This window comes from Chinchilla lanigera, unplaced genomic scaffold, assembly GCF_000276665.1.
Source record: "Chinchilla lanigera isolate Chin_1 unplaced genomic scaffold, ChiLan1.0 scaffold00002, whole genome shotgun sequence".
Lineage (NCBI taxonomy): Eukaryota > Metazoa > Chordata > Mammalia > Rodentia > Chinchillidae > Chinchilla > Chinchilla lanigera.
In genome coordinates, this window is record NW_004955403.1 from 31,087,950 (window position 1) to 31,112,226 (window position 24,277).

General features: G+C 35.2%; 1 protein-coding gene across 1 annotated transcript in view; it reads left to right on the forward strand.

Annotated features, from left to right (window-relative positions):
- Vegfc (vascular endothelial growth factor C) overlaps positions 1-24,277 on the forward strand; it is a 114,470-nt gene that overhangs the window by 71,527 nt on the left and 18,666 nt on the right. Inside the window, exons 5-7 of the mRNA XM_005373514.2 lie at positions 8,709-8,922; positions 10,364-10,554; positions 21,047-21,198. Of these exons, the coding sequence (XP_005373571.2) occupies positions 8,709-8,922; positions 10,364-10,554; positions 21,047-21,198 (557 nt within the window). The remainder of the gene's footprint in view (positions 1-8,708; positions 8,923-10,363; positions 10,555-21,046; positions 21,199-24,277) is intronic.

Sequence of the window (24,277 nt, forward strand, 5' to 3'; positions counted from 1 at the left end):
GCAAAACGGGATTAGAGCAGAAGGGGTGAGGGACCAAGAGGTCCACAGATCACAAGGCCATACTCCCATGACCCACTCGCACACCCTCAGAAGGTCCTGCACAAATCCCAGGCAGATCCCAAAGCCAAAATAAAGTTAAAATTCCACCCTAACTATATAACCACTTCCTCAGAAACTCCCAAACACTGTCCTCTTCTTTTTTTTTTTTTTTTTTTGGTTTTTCTCCGGTACTGGGAACCGAACTCACGACCTTGTGCTTGCCAGGCAGGTGCTTTGCCGCTGAGCTAAATCCCCAGCCCCTTATCCTCTTCTTTCTTTGTGGCACCTACCACTGTCTGTCTTCTTGTATTTTACACATATTTTATCTCCCTCTTGCAGAAGTACTTCTGATTTATTCCTGTCCCTTTCTCAGTACATGGAAAAGTTTCTGCCATCTAAATATCCAATAAATATTAATTGTATGAATGAATAACGATTGGCTTATTAATGAAGAAATACTGCTTTTCTTTTGGACTGCTAACTCCCTCTCCCACACTCTCTCTCCCTCTCTCTCTTTCAAGTAGATCCCTTAATCTCCTTGGAATATATTGTTTTGATAGAGAAGGGAAAATTAAACATTGAAATGAAATCCAGATTGGCAAACACTTGCTACATAGACGTGCACCTGGCAAATATTAGTAAATATGAAATATTTAATTTTACTACCATTGAACTAACTGAGCTGGCTAATGCTGAGTCATATTTTAGTGTCAGGAAGCTGACTGCAATCAGAGTAGTCACTGAAGTAGTCACTGAAACACTTGAAGAAGCAAGTGTTTGAAGCTTGTCTGTATTGCTTAAATGGATTGTTTCCTGTAGTGAAACTTTAAACATTAATTCTACCTTTTGATACAGAACATAGTAGAATGTAAATGTTTAACTCTACGTGTGACCTTTAGAGGTCAGATTTCAAACTTGTAATAAAATTTGCCCTACAGTTATGCTTTGTGTAGACTGAAATCTTAAGTTTTAGTTTATGAATATTAGTGGAACATTTCATTGATGTAATTATTTTCATCTTTCATTCAGTGTGATAAATGAATAAATAAATTCATTTATTCACCTACATATTTCTCAAAACAGTATGTCTATATTAAAAGGTAGACTGAGTCGTCAGCACAGTTCTTGCTTGTCTACATTGTAATTTATTAAAATCAAGATAATTGCAGCAAAACTTCTTACCAGAGCTATCTACATATTTTTTTAAACTTTCTCTTTTTAAAACTACAAGATATTTCTACCTTCATGTTCCCCCTACCAGGAATTTAATTTGCAGTAGTATACCTGTGGAAAAGTTCATAAAAGATAAATTGCATAAAGGAGGTTATTGTTCAGTTAGATGTCTAAATAGCATAAAATTGAGAAATGTGTTTTGGCTCGATATTTTTGTAAAGCAGCCTTAACAGTCAACAGTGAGTTGTTTTAGGAGCAGTTAGAAATTTCAGAGAACTTGACTTGATAAGAGAGTGTGGTTTCCCAACATAAGTGCCTTTTCCAAGCTGAGTGATACTGACCTCAAAAACGGAATCTAGAGTCTTAATATAGAAGAAATTCATCAGCTCAAGGGTTAATAAAAATGCAAAGTAGATTTTTTTTTATGTTTTTAGACATAGTACTTCTGGTTAAACAATTCAGCTTTGTTTTACTCAACATTGTTTCATAGCAACAAATATCCCTCCCTTCTACTTTAGTAACTAATCTGGAATCCTTTAGACACAAAAGCTCATAAGCAAGAAAAAATTTATCTGAAGTACAATATTCAAAACAGGTATGATATGCCTTACAATTAGCCAATTATTTGGGAAGAATAAATTCAAGGAGCTGAGAATATTTTTAGCTGTAAAAATAATGATACATAAATTCTAGCTAATATGCTCCAGAGACTTTCCTTCTAAGTCACATGCCTGGAACATTCCTTGGCACGTAGTAGTCATTCAATAAAAGTCATAAAAATCACAATACTTTTCTCCTTTACTCTTTTATTATTTGAAATATTTTACTGGCTGCAGAAAACTGCCTAGCACTCCTACCTTCTTCCTCTGTGCTTCACAATTATTGTAAGCATTGTAAGAGCAGCTTTACAGGGTATGGTTTATTATCTGTGTTTAAGTTTGGGGTCTTATTTTTATCATTGTCTACAAGAAGAGAAGCTCACTAGGACTTCCAGAATGTGTGTGGGCTTTATTAGTTGTTGGGACCTCAAGAGGGACTGTTAGGGAATTAAACCAGTTAGAGTTACGCTTCAAGAGCAGTGATTGCTGGTGTTCATGGGATGCACTGGAAAAGAGAATAGAGATAAGGAAAACAGGTGTCAACTTTAATTTTCAATTAGAAGGTAATGAAAACATGAATTGGAGTAGCAACAGTAGGGCCCAGGAGAAAAGAGTGGGTGTGTCACAGTGTGCGACTATGGTGGTGCAGAGGATGACAAGATTGCTTGGAAGTGCGACTTAGTCCAAACACCAAGAGGCCCGGACGGACTGGCCTGATGAGAGTACACAGCAGGTGGGAGTCTCAAAGGAGCAGTGCTGAACCAAAAACTCTGTGGCTTTTATTGCAAAGAAAGAGGAATAAAAACAGCTTGGGTGAGCAGTTGTATCAAAGAACAAGGTCTGCTACATGACATTCTTTAGGTTAATCTAAGCAATTTATCAGGCGCGGGGAAGGACAGTGGCCAAACCTAGCGTGCTTCCCTGATCTTTAACCGTAAATTCCAGGGCCTGCTGCTTTTCCAGGTCAGGCCCCATCATAACCATTCATTCCTCCAGCCACGCCCCTCATAGGGGTGAGCTTCTAATCTCATTCACCATTGTCTTTTAGTTCAGTTCTTGTGACATTTCTTACTTTATCTTAGCCTACCATTGGAAAAACTCTTAAGAAATCCTTAAATATTCCTCACCCAAGCTCTTGAATTTTGGCTAAAATGCATTGTGTTCACATGTATAGGGTAGTGCTCAATTAATCTTTAAACTATCAAAGAAATTTTCCTAAAAATAAATATTTGATCAACCCATTACATGTTTTAACTTTATATGAATTTTGTAAATACACTCCCCTCACCGCCCCCCGCAGCCCGTATTTATTTGGTTTCTAAATATACATTTTTAAAAGATGTAAAACTTGTCTTTAAATTATAAGCTATGCAAGGAAAATAATTGAGAAATTTTTGTGTTTACCTGGGAATGCTACATATAAACTACTGCATTCTCTTCTCATTATGAAATAAGGAGTCATTCTTAAGAAATGCCTATGTAAAAAAAAATGAATAATATTATCCTAGCGAAAACATGAATCTTTCTAAGAATGTTACAATTACTAAGTCCAGCTGTTGGTTATATTTTAAATTCACTCATTCTAACATGTCTGAGGCATTTTTACAACTCATGAAAATTTTTAAACTGTTGACATGCTCTTAAGAAGCTTGTAAATATATGTTAAAATTTTCCGGTCTGACGAAGCTTACTCTTACTCAACTGCAAGGTTTTCCCACAGCATCACTGCTGACACTTAACCTGTTTTTTGTCTGTCTGCTTGCTTGCTTTGTTTTGGCCTTCCTGTAGGAGAGAGTCCTGTGCACTGTAGAAGGTTTAGCACCACCTCTGGGCTCTATTCACTAGCACATATAGCGTCACCTCCACAGTTCTGAAAACTGAGATTGTCCTTGGATGCTGACAAATGCCCCAGGGGGAAATCATCTCCCCCCTTAAAACTATTGTTTTTGTTATTTTTGGTTTCATCTGTCTACTGCTAGTTTGCAGTCGTATCTACAAAGATGAATTCATAAATATGAGATCATTTTGCTCTCTTAGAGGAACTCAGAGTCAATGATGAGGCCATTCCAGAATAACATGTGATCTTTTCCTTCAGAATGAAAATATGAAACTTTTGCTACTAAAGCTTATTTTTCTTTTGGGCAAGTGCAGTGTACAATAATTATCTATTTAAAAACATGAATTCTCCAATACCGGGAACCGAACTCACAACCTTGCGCTTGCCAGGCAGGCACTTTGCCGCTGAGCTAAATCCCCAGCCCTGAATTGCTCAATCTTCAAGCCATTTTTTATTCCATTTTCTGTGGCAGGCTCTGCTGTCATTTGGCAATGATTATTATAAATTAAATAATATATTAGAGCAGCAAAGTAAGTGAAAGGATGAAATAAGAACTAATTATATAACTTCAGTTTGCTGAGGGATAGTTACTTTAAAATTTTGTTGTGATTATAAGAAGTTATATATGTCTATTATTTTAAAACTGAAAATACAGAAATGTATAAAGAATAGAATTACCTGTATCCTACAATTTGGAAGAAATAACTTTTCTCTTTACTGCATAACTTTTACTCTAAGGCAATATACAAATGTGCCTACAGTCAGCCTATATTTAAATTTTGTTTTGTGGAAAAATTATACTATACATCTGATCCTGTGTGGGTGTGTGTAGTGTGAAAATCGGGTACACCATTTTTCATATATGATATCCTAAGCCATTTTTCATTTCTATCTGATAGAACTTTATCATATAGTGCTATTACAGTACTTTCTCAACTAACTAAAGAATATAAGCAATTTTTTGTCTATATAGATTGTTTTAATATTATTATGTAGCTAGCCTCACTATGAATTTGTACACACATCTGACATAATCATATCACTTCCATTGGATAGGAAATTTAATTCCAAAGTGAATGAGCTGTCCAACCCAGAGAGTTACTGAACTCCTTTTAATTTGTAGTACAACATTTTCTTTGAATAACCTTACTAGTTCATGCTCATACTGGGGTTGAAAGGAACTATAATTTCTTTCACAGTTGCCGTTGTCCAATATGTATTGTTAATATGTGTTCTTTCTGACTATTCATTTTAAGTTCTTTGCCCATCTGTCTACTGAAGCACCAGTTTGTATTAAGATATTTTCACAATAGTTTAAGAATATGAGTGCTTTTCATCCATTATATATATTGCAAATAGTTTTCCTACTTTATTGTCTTTATTTTTCTATAGTTTTCTGCAATACACATACAGTATTTCACATTTTATTTTTATATTCACCTTTTTAACCTAAGAATGTAAATAAAACTATCTTCTACTGTTGAATTTACCTTCTACTTAATTTTTTATGTAACATTTGCTCTATTGTAATTTTTTTTGAGGCACGGTCTTACTATGTAGTTTAAGGCAGACCTTGAACTTATGATATACCCCAGGGTGACCTATCTCAGCCTCCTCGCTGCTTATGGGCATGTGCCACCACACCCGGATTTCTATTGTGAATTTTATACTTGTGTTTTTCTCCCATTGATCTAAAAGCAGTGTTTTCCCTGACTCATATAAATATTCGTATAGTAATTTTTCATTTTGAAATTTTAAAGTACAAGAGTAATTTGTCTTAAAACTTCAAATAGTCCTTCCTAAAAATCCTGTTCAGCACCATCCCTTTTGTTAAAATTCCTTTCATTTATTCCATTGCATCGATCACAGAGCTGTGCTGCACTTCTCTTTGCGAACAGTCAGATCTATACCAGCAGTTGGTGTGGGCAGCGTAGGTCCTGACTTTAACCTTGGCTGCACTCACTGGAGAAGAAAGAGCTCCAGGGACTCTCCAGTTACACTCAATCCCTGCCTGCTTCTGTGTTCTAGGACCCTTCAGGAAGGAGAGGTTAACAAAAGTCATCTATAGTATTTTATAGTAATAGTCACCAAAATAGAACTGTGTACCTTTTCCTCAGCTTTATTGAGCTGTGATTGACATTTAAAATATATTTAAAGTGTACAGTACGATATTTTGATATGCACTGTGAAATAACTACCATGAGCCAATTAATAATATATCCACTACCTGACATAGAATGTGATTTTTATAATCAGTTTTACTTTTCTTGTCTTTCTCTCTGGTTAGCAATGCTTTCAGGTCAGGAAACACTTGATTCTTGAAATTAACTTCATATATGAGATCTTCCTTGGCAAATATTCCATAAACATTTAATTAGGAAACCAACAAGATACCTCTGTCACCTCCTTTGTAACTAAGATCTCATGCTTATCTATTCATTATCATTTTTTATAGAGTTGTATGTCAAGAGTCATTGTACATATTCTAGGAAGTAATGGATTTCTACTAGAATTTTATAACATGTACCTAAAGAGATTGTGATATACTCAAATCACCCAGTAGATGGTAAGGGAAGGAAAAGCCCAATACTCATAGCCAACTTCATCATCTAATAGGAAGGAGCACCTTTCGTAGTATATTGTCTCATTTTTAGGAGACTTTGTAATAATGTAAGAAATTAGCACTAGATTTAGTTTCCAAAATATAATAAAAGAATAACATCATCAAAATTATTCAGATTATTAAAAATAGAAATTTGATTTCTAAAATATATAAGGAACAAAAAAAATTAGATCCCCCCCCAATTTAAAGACCTGTCTAAAAATGGAAGCTGAAATGAATACACTGTCCTCAAATGAAGAAGTACAAGGGTCCAATAAATAATTGCAGAAATGTTCAACATCACTGGTCATTCAAGAAATTCAAATTAACACAACTAGTGAGGTTCTGTTGCACTCCAGAAAGAATGGCTGTCCTCCAGAAATCAACCAATAACAAATGTTGGCGAAGCTGTGGGGAAAAAACAACCCTTCTCTATTGTTGGTGGGAGTGTAAGTCAATATAATCACTATGGAAATCAGTAGAAAACTTCCTCAAAAAAGTAAAACTAGTTTTGACCCAGCTATTCTCCTTCTAGGTATCTTCCCAAAAGGGTTAAAGTCATCATACCACAGCAATACACACACACTCATGTTTTTACCAGCACAGTTTGTAATGGCTATATCTAGGAAACAGCCCACGTGCCCATCCACCAATGAAAGCAAAAAGAAAATATGGTATTTATAAAAAAAGGAGTACTACTGTACCATAATGAAGAATAAATTTGAGGCATTTTTAGGTAAATAAATGTACTTTGAGACTATAATCTTAAAAGAAATAAGTAAAACACATAGGTTTAAATATCACATTGTTTCTCTTGTGTCAGAAACCCAAAGTATAAGTAAGGAAGAGAAGAGAAGCTAGATAGTAGGAAGATCTTTTTCAAATGGGAAGGAGAACAACAGATTGAGGAAGGAAGGGAAAGAGATTTTAAGGAAAATACTGAAGGAAAAAATGGAAGAACTTTTGTGAATGGTGAGAGGAAGAAGTTTGGAGGGGCGGGGAGAAAAATGAATTAAGATGTGTTCCATAAATGTACCAGTTTCCCATGGTGAATGTGATCGATTTGTACTGCAAACACATACTAACAAAGAGAAAAAAAATTAGAACCCTCTTCTAGGAGGCTGAGGCAGGAATATCTGAGGTTCAAGTCAAGCTTTAGAAAGATCCTGTTTCAACATAAAGAAAAAAATAAGAAAGGAAGAGGCTATAGATCAGTGCAGAGACCCTGGTTCAATCCCCAGTGCAGCTCCCTACTCCCAAACAAAACCTTAGAAAGAAAAACTAAACCATTGTTTGAACATAGTGTCTTGAGCCCCAGTCAGAAATCTTTCAGGAGGTAGGAGCCACCTGAAATTTTAAATCCTCCAGTTAACTCCTAAACACAGTAAACTTTGCAAACCATGTCCAGCATCTTTACTTATATATTAAAATTTTTGCTATGTAATTAATACTCTTGGTACATTTTTGATATACATAATAATCACATTCATATCTAGGAGTGTGTGAGAATTTGTATGTGTAGATAATATGTCTTGATTCTTTTGTTTCTCGTTCCCTTCCCCTCCCTTCAGTATTTTCCCGACCTTATTTGCAAAAGCTTTGTTTCCATCTACTTAGATTTAAAAGCTGTGCTAATTATGACAACATAAAATAAGTTGATTTTGAATTTCACTTTGAAGATAGAACTATAAAAGCTCCATTTTCCCCTAATATAAAGCACAGGTTAGGAAAAAATATATTTTCTTGCACATGTAACTACTTGAATAAGTCTTGGAATGTTCCACTTCACTAGATGCACTTACATAAGCAGTTAACCATTTATAAACAGATACAGTGTTTGAACTATCTCGTATCTGTTTCAAAGCAATATAAATTTTGCTGAGCAATTTTTTAAATATTAGGAAGTTCTACCAAAATATATATCTTACTGTGACACTGTTCTCAAAATCTCATTTTTGACATGATTATTCGGTCTAAAATAGCTTCCCTATTAGATGCCTAATTTCAACCATTGTGGTTATATTGTATTGATACTCATACTTAAAAGATAAAGAATTAGAGTGCATTTCAACAGATTTACATGTATTTAATAGAGCAATACTAACAAATACATTTTCAAGCTTTTTAAAATCTCTTTAAAGTAAAGAAGAATTAAAATACAAAAGATTTTGTCAATTATGTAAAAGAACTATAAATAAAACAATCCATCTTAAAATTATTTAAAAATTATACCCCCACGTGAGTCTTGACTCAACAAAATATTTTTTTTAGTTACATAGATTCAGACAAATTAAGATATAATTGTAATTTCATCCAAAAGTTAAATAATTGAGGAATCATTAATGGTATCTTACTAGTGAATGTAGCGTGATTAACATTGAACTGAATAGTTCTCTCAGGACCTCTGTTTCCCGATTGCTGATCTGATGAGTAATCGATCTTGCATTTTCTCTGACAGGCTTATGCAGGCAAGGATCTGGAGGAGCAGCTGCGGTCTGTGTCAAGTGTCGATGAACTCATGTCTGTGCTCTACCCCGAGTATTGGAAAATGTACAAGTGTCAGTTAAGGGAAGGAGGCTGGCAGTACAATAAAGAACAGCCCAGCCTCCACACGAGGACAGAAGAGACTGTAAAGTTTGCTGCAGCTCATTATAATGCAGAAATCCTGAAAAGTAAGTACCAGACAGGGAATGTGTGATAAGCCTCATATGTCAGTCTAGTGAAAGTTGCCAGCATTTGCACCACTGAATATATCTTAGGGCCTGAAACTAAAGAAAATAGTAATTAATTGGTTTCAAAATACATTTTGTGTATGATTTAATTTGACTGTTGATGATTTCTTAAAACACAAAGAAAGGTGCATGCATGTCAGTGCAAATATTTTAAAGTTGAGGTAACATCCTACTGTAAAATTTGTAAAACATACAAATATATTTCACACACTAGGTTAACTGTTCTTTTAAATATATATTCCCATATATAGTGTGTGAATCCCATATATAGTGTGTGAATCCCATATGTAGTGTGTGAATCTACAAAATATCTCTTTGTGTAAATTTTCTTTCTAACCTGGACTTATGAATGCTTAAATTCTCTCAAAACAAACCCAGATCACCTTTGCAAATGCTAATGGTTGGCTTGTTGCTCATAGGACACTAGCACAGAGATGTACTTTTGTAAAGCTGGTAGAATAGCTAGGACAAAACTTCACAGAATTTGTGATGTTGAACATACAATAATATAAGTTGTTGGGCTAATTTTAAAAAAAGAATTCTTTTTAGTTACTATATATTACTATAAAGGAGTGATTTTGCAGTGTACTTTGAAAGCAAAAGAAATGGCTTATGGCTAAATAATCAATGATTTATGTCTTTATTTCCCCCAAATTTTGTTTTAGAGGAAATGTGGGAGGAATAAACTAGAACACTGAGGAAGTGCTGCATTTGTAGTGCAGGAAGCACTCAACACTGTTCTAGGTAACCCACTCGCTCACTGTAAGTGGGATCCTAAGACAAGGCACGAGGAGATAGGAAATTTGATTTTCCTGAGAAAAGTTAGTGCAGGATACAAGTCTTGATGGATGGAAAATAGCTTTGCCTTTCACGTAGCTACTGCCCAGAAATTACCCAAAGTTGCCAAGTAGCCTGCCTGAAAATGATTTTTGAGTTGAGTACAAAACCATTGTCATCTTCTTTCATTTACATCTCAGTTTAAAATAAAAATAAAGTCATATTGTTTACATTTCCTCCCAACCAGACAGTGCTGCGTACTGCAGCGAATCAGTGTAACTCTTCCTACACAGCTTGTAAACGTCCACATGTTCAATCCCCGTTTCCTCCCGTGCCACAGGAGAATGGCGCACTAAGCTTTTAAAAGCTTAGTACTAATTTAGCTTTTTATGTGGCTACAGAAATGAGCTTTAAAAAAATTCTTAACTGTTCTTTTAAATATATATTCCCATTCACAGACCAATTTAGGGTCCTGTCAGCTATTTCTCTGCGTTTACATATTATACTTAAAGTCTGATATCAAGTGTGAGTAACTTCCAACTGCTGTGAACTTTTCCCCCGGGTGGCTCCTGGATAACTGAAGGACTTCCCTGTGACTCCACAGGTATTGATAACGAGTGGAGAAAGACGCAATGCATGCCACGTGAGGTGTGTATAGATGTGGGGAAGGAGTTTGGAGCAGCAACAAACACCTTCTTTAAACCTCCATGTGTGTCCGTCTACAGATGTGGGGGCTGCTGCAACAGCGAGGGGCTGCAGTGCATGAACACCAGCACGGGCTACCTCAGCAAGACGGTAGGTGTCCCCTCTCTGAGCGCCCTTCCGGGGAGGGGAGGCCCATCACTGCGGCAGAACTGGATGCATAAAGCATTTAGTTCGAGTCAGTCTCTTATGTTCTCCTTGGGGAATAGAATAAATGCTTCAGTATTTTGTGTTTTTTAATAATATACTTTTACAAAGAATGTAATTAATGCTTTAGGACTGTTTTCATATAGTGGAGTCAAAGCCTGATGGAGAAAATAATGGATATACACATACGTGCATATATGTATACATACTGTGTGTGTCTGTGTTGGTCCTCAAGAATTTTCATTTGGCAATAAAAGAGCTTCGAATCTCTAAAACTTCTTTCTGATTATGGAGACATAGCACAAATGCCATATGCCAAATTCATAAATAGGTCCATGTGTTCTGCAAAACAGTCGTGCAGTGTTGAAAGAAGCCAACAAGCAAAACAAATGTATGCATTTCTTTCAGCAGCAGTGGAGATAATTCTCACATTAAATCTTAAGTATTCGGAGTAAGCTGTAAAGTTCATCACATTAGATGTTAAGCTTCTAATAGATAATAAACTGATCCCACAGTTGGGTTTGGATCTTGGTTTTTCAAAGCAACACACAGGTGTGTGTGTGTCAGGTCTTAGGTGGAAGAGGAGGCTGGCTATGGACAGACAAGCTCGTATGCCCAAGGTACCTGTGGGAGTTGCTGTTTGCGGTTGTGTGTGCCGTTGGCCTCCATAAGTTGGAGAGAGCTAGTGTGTCACGATGGCCTACACAAATTTCTCGCCTAAGGACAAAACTGCCATTGTTCTGATAGCTTTTCCAAGCTATTTTGAGTTAAACCATCACTGGTTATCTAGCTACCTTCAGAATTATCCTTTGACCATTAGAATGAAAAGTGAAATCTTTCAAATGTATGAGATGTAAGGATAGTGAATTTAATTCTATACATGTTAGCTGATCTACATGGTCAGAAACTTACAGTATAGTATAGTATAGTATAGTATAGTATAGTATAGCACAGCGTAGTTTAGTATCAACAGAAGTTATATTACTGCCATAGTACGTTCCACTGCATGTTCCACCTACTTGAAAACTGGTCTTTAAGACTAATTTAAAGGTGTGTGCAAAGCACTGGAGCAGGGAAAATACAGCAGTTCCCAAGAACTGAGGAAGCCTAGAATGCTGTTAACATGATAATGATGTTGCTCTTATTCTAAAAGCAGTAGAAATCTTGGGGCAAGGTCGGGGGATACATGCTTGTAATCAGTCTCAGCCCTTGAGAGGCTGAGGCAGAAGGGTCAGCAGTTGCTTAGCCATCTGGGCAACTTAGACACTTCACAAATCCTATCTTAAAGCAACAATGAGAAAGTCTGTGGATGTAGTTTGGTGTGAAGGCCCTGGTTCAATCCCCAGTACCACAAATTAATTATTTTAAGAAGCAATGGGAAATCATTGAAGAGCCCGGATGCTGGAGACTGAGAACATCAGGCTTGGGTTTCTGACACTACCATGCGTGCTGGGGAAACTGCAGACTGTTCATTTGGAAGAGAGAAAACAGAACAGACAGGATGCTATGTGATTGGTTGGAAAGAACATCTAAGGAGTTCTGTACTGTGATGGCCGAGGATGTGGAGATTAAAGATACTGAGGGAAGAGCAATTAATGTTTGTTCCTGAACGCTTCTCACCCAGCTTCGTACATTCTCTCAGTTTCCTCATCTATTCTTACTGTTCTTCATAGGATTGACTTCCAAATCTTCATCTTCAGTTCAGACTTCACCCCTGGCTTCCTTAATACAGTATCTACTGAAGCTTGGCTTCCCCAGACAGGTCACACTCTGTCCTGTGATGGAATGAGAAACTATCCCACTCTTCTCCAAATAAACGAACAAGTAAATGCATCCCTTTGGTCTTTGTTATTGTCTTTGTGGTCTGTTTCCCCAGTATTCTCCATCTTAGTAACTGACACTGTCACATATCCATTCAGTAAATCTATTTTATTCTTTTATTTATTTATTTATTTATTTATTTATTTATTTTATTTTATTTTTTGTTTGTTTGTTTGTTTTTGTTTTTGTTTTTCTCCGGCACCAAGAACCGAACTCATGACCTTGCGCTTGCCAGGCAGGCGCTTTTGCCGCTGAGCTAAATCCCCAGCCCCCTATTTTATTCTTTTAACTAAAAGCTGTTAAATATCTACACCTTCCAAATATCTCTAGAAAACATACAGGATCTTCATTCTGTTGATCCTGCTGTGGTGCGGGTGACATTTATCTCTCACAGCCTTACATCTGGACCAACCTAATACCTGGTCTCACAGTTCCGTTCTTCTCTCCCTTTAATGTATTCGCCACATTTTAGTTGAGATTTCCTACACATGTTTCAAAAGCATTGCATTCTGAGAGGGAGCCAGCACTCAGCCACTGTATCCATAAATGGTATTTGCTAATTGAGTTGTTCAAGTGAGTGTCTGTTTTAATTGGTGTAAATGCTCTAAGTGGTTAAATGTTTTGAATGATCCCTTCTTTAAGACAAAATCCATTCATATGATTTACTGGTTCCTTCATGATGTGACTTCTCTGTAAATCTCTAGCTTCGTTTTCTGCAGCCCTTCCCCTCAAACACTGCCCGGTACTCAAATTTTTTTTAGCTGATTTCTACTCATCTTAGGTGTAGACATAAGTGACACTTCTGTTGCATTCTGTTGTATGTTCCTGTAGCATACTCGGTTGCCCATATATTAAGGCCATTATATCATGCCTGTCAGCCTGTTTCATTCCCTAGACCTTAAATTCCCTGAAAGCAAAAATGATGTTTGGCTAGTAACTCGGGGCCTAGTGTAATTGTTGGCACATAGCAAACACTTAGAACTGAATGGAATGAATACTTGAGTAAAAGGAAACACATCCAAGTTCAAAGGTAGAGTTTTGAATTTGCTAATTTTGAAAGTTTATATACTGTGTCAGTGCAGAAGACAGGAGAAGTGTGGACATGTGATTCACAAATTCTAGGGACATGATTGGGTCTTTCAGTATAGGGTTAGGAGGAGGCATCTTACTGATACTTGTTATTTGAAGCCTTGATGAATTTGTTAGCATTCATTATTCATTGTCGCATCCATTTTTGCCTTCAATTTTGTAATAGTACATTTTCCACCCTAACAATCCACTCAGATGTTTTTATTTATAGTAAGAGAATACTTTTAATTTAAATTTAGCTAAGCAAGTTACCTGTGCTTTGAAATAGGTAAGTAGTAAGGTAGGGATACTGTCCTAATAATTATCAAGTAACTAGTAGTGTAAGCATTGTGAAAGGAAAGAACAAAGTTTATGGAAATGTATTTAAGGAGGTTCACAAACCAAAGTGGCAGGGTGCTGAAATTCCTGATGGCAAGAGGTGGAGTGCTTCCTTATTCCTAATCCTGCAATTTGCAAAAGTTCGTACTTAGGTAACACATTTCTCTACACTTATTGGAATGATTACATTATAACATAGTGTACATGAGAGTGTATTAGGATTTCTTTCAAAAAAAAGGAAATTTCTTATTACTAAATTTTCTTAAAGTAAAAACATTTTATTTTCTATTAAAAATCCCAGACATATTTTTTTAGAGGAATCAAAAGTCAATAGTTGAAGTCAAATAAATTGTAAGGACAACATAACTTAAGTAATGTTCTTTTATAAGTACTTCATAGAAATGTTTTCTGCAGAGCTCAATGAAGGGCAGGTTACCAGAATGTGTAAGGAAGCCAGCTGCTAGTGGGAAAGTGGAACCATATGCTCTGAGCATTCCAAAGTGAAGTAATCAATAACAACTGCTTCAAAGTCTGCTTCCACAATAATATCTAAGTGGCTTTGAAAACTCACTCGATTGGCTCTCTCCTTGACCTCTTTCATAAACATGCTTTAACTGTATTTTCTTCTGGGAAGTTGTATATTTAGTAGATAAAACTAAAAAATAGAAGTTTTGTAGAAGGTAAGGTATTCGGCATAGAAAATGGAAGCAGAAGAAACCATCTGCTTTTAGCCACATATTTTGTTTAAAAGTTACTTGAATGTTACTCTCACCTTATGTATTTTGCTAAAGATGGAAATAAACAGCACCAACAAAATACTACTCAGTCCATGAGGTCTCACTAGAAATCCTGGAGTTAGCACTCAAGAAAATAAAATATATTTGCAAGGTCTGAAGAAAACAACAGCTCCATGAGCTCTTAGGTAAAAGTTCTAAATTTCCATCTCAAAAAGAAAGCTATTTCTTTTTTTCATTATTGTATAAAGGAATTGTAAGAAGAAGAATAATAAAGAACTAATGCACATTTATTACCAAAGGAAACTCCCAGTTATGTTTGATTTAAATTGTTTATTAAAATTTGCAACAAAATATATTTAAACCAAATAAAACATGTAATGATATAATATATCTAAGAAATACTATTTTGCACTTCAGTCAGAGATATTTCTATTAATTAAATAGAATGCTGTGGTAGTCTGAAATATTAATGTATTCCATTCATATACTCAGCAAATAGAATATGATTTCTATGCTACCTTTAGCAAATGACAATTTGGCAACCACAGTTGTTGGGAATCAGGTTTTATCCTACTGTAGAAAAAGAACTGTATTATCACTAATAAATCATTATCAGAAGTTTTGGGAATAACGTTTGCCTTAAGAAAATAATGAAGGCATCTATGAAAAATACCACCTTTAAACATCTAAATGTACTAATGCTATTCACAAATTCTATTCAGTATTTTTAAAACTCCTGAATTGAGCTTTTAACTTTAGCTGTAGCTCTGCATGTGCATTTTATGTGCAACAATATGTTGATATTAATTTAGTGCTGGATGTAATTCTTTGGGTCCATCTGCTGTCTGGTGTTCTTTCCAGACCCAGTTTAAGTTCCATAGGCCCTTGGTAGCTGTCCCTGTGGCTGAAATGCTCAGATGAAATGCTGATATAACTCTCGATTTTCACTTTTTCCCATTTTTAGGGGTTATTCCTTTAAATATTGTGTAGTTTTTCAATATGATCTTGCAGTTCTTGATCATACACTCCAGGGGCTACAGTTTGTTTTTGTTTAATGGACTGAAGGTCAGGTTATTTCAATTTAAATTTAATATGGTAAAAGGTAAGCTATTTCAAGTATGGTAATGTTTTAAAGGAAGGAATTTGGGTTTCATATTCTTTCAAATATTTCTTTTGAATATAGTAGTAAACTGTAACCTGGTAAGGAAGTTCTACTGTTTTGTTTTGTTTTTTGAGTAGCCTTTAAGATAGGTAGAAATGGGCATTGTTGCTTTGCAACTGTTGCTATGCTGGTGTAAACAACCTATTGTTTCAAAATATGGTTTTATTTGAAGTATATTCTTGTTGGTGAGAATTGAATATTAAATATTCTTATTTAAGAATGTCAGTAGAAAACAACTGGAAGCCTACAAATGCAAATTGTTGCTCCTTCCCCTTGTTTATTACAGTTTTACAGGTTATAAAATCAGATTTCTTTTTACTATTTCCAGCCCTACTGAAACGCCTTCTTTATATAAGTCTTTGTTTATCTTCAAAACCAAAAACTCGTTTAGCAGCCACATACTATTTATATATAAAAGTATGTAAAATCAGTCTCTATATGCATTTTATTATTGTTACTTAAATCTTAAAGTAGATACAAATTAGTATGTTGAATAATTACTCACTATAAATGAAACCACTTTAGAAAAATCATTGTCAAGATACTGAATTATATCTTATTATCAAATAAAGTATATATCAATCAATACTTATTAAATAAAAGGTATATAAATTTATTAGCTAATGCTTAATACATACATTTTCTATTCTGTGAACTTAGATGTAGAACATAAAATACTGTTATGTACAAAGGGTAAAGCAGAAAATAGTCTGACCATGGTATAAGGACTCATATTTTACCAAAATATTAAATAATCTTATTGTTTCAAACACCAGTATGTTTGGATAGATCTTGACTCTTGAGAGAAAATTATAGTTACTGAGTTGCTTCATATCTTCATATAATGGCATCAACAAGTTCCAAATAGAAGTTAAGTTGCAGGTTATTGCTTACTGGCAGCATTTATGATAAGGTGGTATTTTAAGTATTCTAATATAAGTATTTCTCTCTACATGTATCTGTGTTCTAATTCGCTTCTACTGTCATCATTAATCTTGTTAACTATGAGCTGCATATGAGCAATAATCATTCATGATTATTAACCTGAGATTCTAGCAAGGAGCTTGGTAATCAGTAATTGTTAAAACTAAACAAAGATTTTTAAGCAGAAATTTATTTAAAATTTCAGCATTCCTTTAACAAAGATTGAACTCAATCTTGGCTGATGGTCATGATGATGTACTAAAGAGAAGGAAGGAAAGAACCACCATGAAATCTCACCACTACAATTGCTACTCTGTAGAGAATGAAGTGGCTTCTTAGATTAGATAATGTTTTCAAGTCAGAGTAGTTAGCTGCGCATCCAGGACTCTAATTAATGTCTGTTTCTTGAAATTAAGCCCTTGATTATTCTTATATAGTAAAAGATAGCCAAATAAGGCAATTGCTAGTTACAGTATTTGAAAAGTTCTCTGTATTTACTTTGAAATGAAGCCAGTGAGTTTTAAATGTATTCAGAATTACTATTTATTTTTAATTTTAAGATGTTTATATTTTCTAAGCATGTCTTATCTGATTAGGAAATAATACCTCTGGACATATCTTTAGTAACATAGTTTTTAAATGTAGATATATAAGGTTCAAAAATTGGTTTATAAATGAGAAAGCAGAATTTACTGCATTTATTAAAAAATAGTAGGAACTTTACTTAGAGTCATTTAAATGGAAAAAAATGAATCACTGAGTATATACATATCAGACTGGAGCAGAAAGAAATTAGAAAATTAAAGAGTATACGACAAGTATATGACAAGAGTTAGCATAGGTGCAGCTATGTCACAGACACATGGCATAGTCTCAGTAGATGTTGCTAATATTTTGATATAAGTAGATGAATAAAACTCAATTATTAGAAATCTTTTTACTTTTCATATTGTCCAAGTGCACCTTTCTTAGGACCCTTGAAATTTTTCCACGTTGACATAGCCAAATAGAGGATTAAGGAAACTGAAAAACACAGGGAAAGACATGAAGATGGAGAATTTGTTTCAAGAGAATAAAAAGATTTTTGGATTTTTAGCCTATTTACTCCTGTGGATCAAAGTAACCGAACTCAAAGGCTGAGTGTGTGTGTAGCTCAGTCGTAGCTCTCGGTTCTGAACACACTCTTGATGCTGTGGGAAGACTCTAACTGCGGACAGTGACCACCCAGAAATGGATGATGTTTAGCCATGCGCACTGCTCGCTGTGTTTTTGTTTCCCTTTGGAAAAACAGACCAGGTTGGGACCCAGCATGGCAGCCATCACTGAGAGTGGGAATGATGTTGCCACGGGTCAGAGGCAGCGAAACATCAACTCCTCTAGATAGCCATTATCTCAAGTAATGATTTATCCTCCACTGTCAGGATCTGTGCTGCCTTCCGTCACCTGAAGCCGTGCCACATCTTGCAGTGATCACTACCATTCTGCAAGCAACAACATTCCTGGTGGCCTGAGCCATCCCCATCTGAGTCCCTTCTCTCCAGGCCTGTGGGGCCTCTCTTGTTCCTCCATCCCTGCTGCTCCTCGCCTACTGCCTCTGCCCAGCCACAACCCTTCTAGCCCTTCCGGAGACCCTTGTTCCCAACCCGTTTTTACTGCATTCGATATCCCAGAGACATTTGACCTGTGACCACACACACTGTTTTGAAACTTTCTTCTCTTTCTTTGGCTTCTTTTGTCTTAACCATATTTTCTTCTGGTTTTTCATCTCTATGTTTATTGGCTTCTTTTCACCCCTTGAATGTTCCAGCTTCCCATGTTTCTATTTTTGGACATTTTCTGTTTTAATTCCAGATGTTCTAAGTAATCTCATCAGTGTCCAACACTTTACAATTTACATGGTTATGACTTTTATAGGGCTGTCCTAGATCTCTGGACAGATCTAACTGCTTATTAGATGTAAATTCTTGGGCTTTTGTTTGCTGTCCTGTACAACTTCCTGCCGTTCACACTATTTCAGTGTATAAATTCCTCTAATAAGAAATTATATAAACAGGAAAATTAAGGGCTGAGTATATGGCTCCATGGGAGAGCTCTTGTCTAGCATGTGGAGGACTCTGAATTCCACCCCTAACACCACAAAATGAGAGGGGAAGGGAGAGGGAAAGAGAGAGAGGAAAAAGGAGAGAGAATAAATTTATTTAAAAATTCTTTTGTATCACGTTATGTATCTTCTCTATTGCTAATTCTTAATGTAGATCCTCTAAAAATAGAAAATTTGTGATACATTTGGATATTGCAAAAATTCTCTGTTATAAAACAGTCAATCATGGTGCAAAGGATTGCTACCATTTCACCTAATAAAAAGGTTTTACCCAAGCAGCATAAACAGATATCTTTAGAAGAACTGGTTGAAATCATAACTCTGGCATATAATGAGTCATGCATTGAGGTTATATATGTAGGATTGACAGTATTCTGGAAAATAGCTAGAATCTGGAGAATTTATATAATAATAACAACATCTGTGTGGCAATGTACACATCACTGTCATATACAATAGGTTATATAACCTTTATACCAATGCTACAGAGTAATGTGTCAGTTATCCTGTTTATTGAGAGAAAAATACAGCGAGGAGAGGTTAAATCACTTTTCCAAGTTCATACAACTTACCATTGAGGGAGCTTAAAAAACTGCTTTGCCTAGATATAATCCTGTTCCCATTTGTCCTAAAGCATGTTGTCCTTGTGCTAATAAAATAGCTGAAGTTTTGAGTGGATGTACAATGAATATAATGTATATCTTACAATTCAGATGTTTACTGTTTTATTAATTAGATCTATAGTAACAGTGTAAAAACAAAAAAAAATATGTATTAGTTGTGTAATGTGATTTTTGATATAAGTATGCATTGTGTAATCAGGTAAAACATAGCTGTCTCCTGAAGCATTTATTACACCTTTCTATACACTCAAAAATTTTCTTCTAGCTTTTTGAGACATCCCGTGCATAATCACTCTCTATACTCATTTTACTGTATAGTGGCACACTAGAGCTTCTTCTAACTGTGCCTCAGTGCCCATTGGTTAACCTATCTCCGTTCTTCCTTTCCCAGCTTCTACAACCATCACTCCATCCTTAACCAGATCAGCTCTTCTATATTTCACATATGTATGAGATCATGGAGTCCTTGTTCTGTGCCTAACTTTGCTTAACATGATTTGCAGTTCTATCCATGTTGTCGCCAGTGACAGTATTTCATTGTTTAAAATTCATTTAAAAAATCTATTGGCATGGGCAAAATTGGCAACTGCTTCTATCCCCTCAGTATTTTCAGTGATCTTCTGCCAATGGCATGCAGCTCTAGCAAGGGGCCAAGTTTCAGGGCTGTGGGGTATATCACGCATTTTAGCACAGCTCACATTGCCTTAAAGCTACCCAATAAGACCTGGCTCAGTTATTGTCATGCAAATTTATCTTATCAAGCAGTTAATGGGCAGGATTTCAGTTTTACCATTTTAACTCGTCATAATTTAGAAGTTAACCTGACGAATTTAAATCCACTTAGTTTTACTTGATCAGTAATTTGTGTGTTGAATTTAAAACATTATTTTATGGAGGACAACTCAATTTCTGCAGAAATAAGCTACTCAGCATGAAACTTTAGTTATACTAAATTTTAAGACTCTAATACAGAATTATGTAAAATGCCCTACCTTATTTTAAACTTATTTTCATAAGACCTTGTTAGGATTGAAGAAACATAACTTTATCTATAAAATAATGATTATATTTGTTTTTAAAACATAATAAATTTGTGAGACATCTGAGACGTGAAAACCTACTTTGAGGAAGAAGTTTAATTTGGAATGAAAATTAATTTTACTTTGATGAAATTTATGGCTAGATATTTAGTTCCCATAAATAGGACTTAACCAACTGTTTCCAGGTTCTGTGGCCTGTATCTTCGCTATTAAATCACAGAGGTGTTTATAGGTATGATAAGTTCCACTTTTTAGATCCCTAGATAGTTTAAACTTTGAAATCAAACAAACTAGGATTCTGAAACAGTTACTTTTCCTTGAACACATTGGTATGTCACATCCCTGCTCTATAATTGTTAGTTGGTTATCATAATCCTAATACATTCCAGAACTAAGAGATAATGATGTCAGTTAATTATATAATTATTTTGATAAGAGATAACTGTTTAGGAGCAGTTTTTACTTTGTATTCATCCAAAAAATTAGTCTCCTGAATATGTTATGCAACACTACTGAATCTTAAAGAGCTAATCTCACTATTTTTTTGGACTCCAACATTTACCATAAAAGTGCTTTATAGCATCTATATAATTTTTTTCTTCTTTTTTGTCCCTTCTTTGTAGTTGTTTGAAATTACAGTGCCTCTCTCTCAAGGCCCCAAACCAGTAACAATCAGTTTTGCCAATCACACTTCCTGCCGATGCATGTCTAAACTGGATGTTTACAGACAAGTTCATTCAATTATTAGACGTTCCCTGCCATCAGCATTACCACAGTGAGTATGAATGAAACCTACTTTTTCTGCATCCTCTACTAATATATAATTATTTTCAAGTATAGACCACTTTATTAAAAGAAGTTTTGTGAAATTTGCTATGCTTTGCATCAAATAGAGACAAATTTTTTAGTATTTTATGAAAATAAAATTAACTAAATAGGGAAGCCCATTTTGTAGGCAGGGTGACTCACAATATGTAGAAAATAATTCTATGAAATAGCACATCACACTAGCTGATGCTATTAGTAAGAGATCCCAGTTGCTTTAACATTCATGAAAGCAGGTGTGCTAACTCAAGTGATGTTAATGTTTAAAACAGTTAAGCCTTGATAACATTTAATTCAAAGACAAAAGTAACCGTAAACGAATGTTTATATCTTTTAGCACTCAGTTGCCGTTTTTATAATTTCATGCTCTTTCTTTCACATACTTTCTTATAATTTACATTATAATTGAAATTAGATGATAGGTAGGTAGGTAGGTAGATAGATAGATGTAAACCTGTTTCTTATATCAGCAAAGATTGGCTTTTGAAATAGTAGTTAATTACTGGAATATCTCTGATCCTATTACTTCAAGTTAACCTTCAAAATTCATTTGTTATTCAAATTGCCTTCCCATCTTTTTTAAAAATTTGACTAATACCACAAATTGAGAAGGAGGTGAAGATAACATTACATTCTCACCGTGTAAAAGATTTGTACTGAGTCAATATGCAATGCCATTTGAGCTCTAGGAAATTTCTACCCCCAAATAGGGATATTGCTGTTTGTTTTTAAGATCTCCAGGGCATATGGAATGTACATTTAAATAAAGCTCGTATAACGCCAACATTTATTTTTTAAAAATATAAATAAATTAATGGACAAACTTAGGTATTACAAAAATTTGAGGAAATCCTGCATCTTGGGCAACTCAGCAATAGAGATAATATGCCAATAGTGGTCTTCCCCACTGAATTTCTTCACACTGCTCTACTAGTGTGGCAGATGAGAGGCCCTACCCAGAGACACTCTTAAGAAAATTTAAGGATAGTCGGATTGATTGACAGAAGTCTGTCCTTGTCATGAAGAAGACAAAATCTTCCAAGCGTCTCTGAATAAATTTGTACTGCTATGTATGGGATAACAACCGCCTGAACTAAGGAGTATATCCTGGGACAGTTTCAGTACTGCACTCCTAGGAGTTTGATTTCCTTTCTCAGCCCTGTTTCTCGTGGCAACTCACCCATTCTGAGAAGGTTAGCCATTGTCTCTGTGCTCAGTGCTCATGATTTCCAAAATTACGTTTGAAGATCTGACTGCAGTCTTCTACTACCAGTATTTTATCTAAATTATCATTCATTGCTATGTAATTAATTATACTGGATCTAAGTGCAAAAGCAAAGATTGATCAACTTTTTATTTTTCTGCTGTTTATAGCAGTGTTGTCTCTTAATCCTTGAGGTCTTGAAGTCATGCAGTCCCATTTATTACTTCCTCTTTATCCCCTCCAAATATGGCTGGTTATTTCGGGCGAGGGAGAGAAGTCTGCTCCCACCTAAATTTGCGGTTCATATTCATCACTTCCATCCTTCATGCACTCTACTCTGCTCCTGCTTGAATTCATGCGGTGCTATCAATACCAGTCTTATAGTATCAGATCTTTCTCTCACTCTTATATAATGTTGTAAGTGAACTTTGCAAGTATCATTTCATTTGTCTTACTAGAAAATGACTGCCAACTAATAAAGCATTTAGCTCAAATCTCTTACCATCCTGCTCTGCTAATGGCCTTTCTTCTTTGTTTTGGCTTTTATTATTCACCAAGTCTTTGTTTCACAAAATCTTGATTCCCTGAACACTGGACTCATTTCCTGCTCTGTGTCTTGTTTCTGTTCTGCCCTGACTTGAAATAAGTTCCCTTTTTTTTCTCTGCCTTTCCAGAACCCTTCCTGTTTCTCAGAGTTCAGGTGAAGGTCTTTCTCCTGCACTGTCTAGTTAAAATACCATGGTAACCTTTACTTCTTGAATACCTAGAGTAATTGGAGGATTTGTAATATGCCCTTGTGTGGCTTCATCAGTGGCTATAAAAGTTGCTGGTGAAACTGGATTGGGAGAGTGTTTCAGATAGTTTAATGTCATCCATAATATCTAACTAAAAGCTCTCAAAAATCATCCATCCATTGCACTGTTCTTGATCTTTCACTTTCACTGACTCATGTAATCTTCACAGAAAGTCTTCCACGAGGTCAGTGCTATTTGTTAATTTGGCAGATGAAGCAAGCAATACATACGAAGTTCTGGAGAGGACTCCATGAAATATGAGCCCTTTATGCAATCCTTAGCATAGTGTCTGCCATGCACAGGCAGTCACTGAAGAACAGACAATCATTAATCTCCAAATCTGATTTATAGCCTTCTCTCTGTTTTTTATATTTTCTTTACCACTAAACACAATAAGAAATACATGTTGTATTCCAACCAATATATGTGTGATATATATGCATGTATATATACACACACATAAGATATATGTTATATAACATATAGTTTTGCAATAACTTAGTTTTAAGTTATAACTTTATATGTAGTTATATATGAGTATAAAAATAAAGGTGTATCATGTAAAATAATTTCCCTTATTATGCCACAGTTCACTCTTTTTCATTATCCCCTCTCAAGAACTGACTGGTACTTTTCCTACTCACTCCCACCGTGAAATTTTAATGGCACAGATGGTAATATGTATCTCTTTGTGGACTACTTGTATATTTGAGCTTTATAAATAAGAGTGAAGCATGAAATTTACCTTCTTATTCAATATAGGGTTAAAAGGACAAACTAATTACATAAGTTGAAAGTTAAATTAAAAACTTTAAATCTAAGGTGCATTAGTAAACCCCTGTAATCTCAGTACACTGAGAGGCTGATTCAGAAGGTTTACAAATTGGAGGCTGGCCTGGCCAACTGAGAGACATATGTAAAAAGACTCCATCTTGAAATCGAAAATAAGAAACGGGCTGGGGATGTAACTTAGTGCAAAGACCTTCAGTTCAATCCTTAGTACTTCCAGAAAACAGACCTATTAACAACAA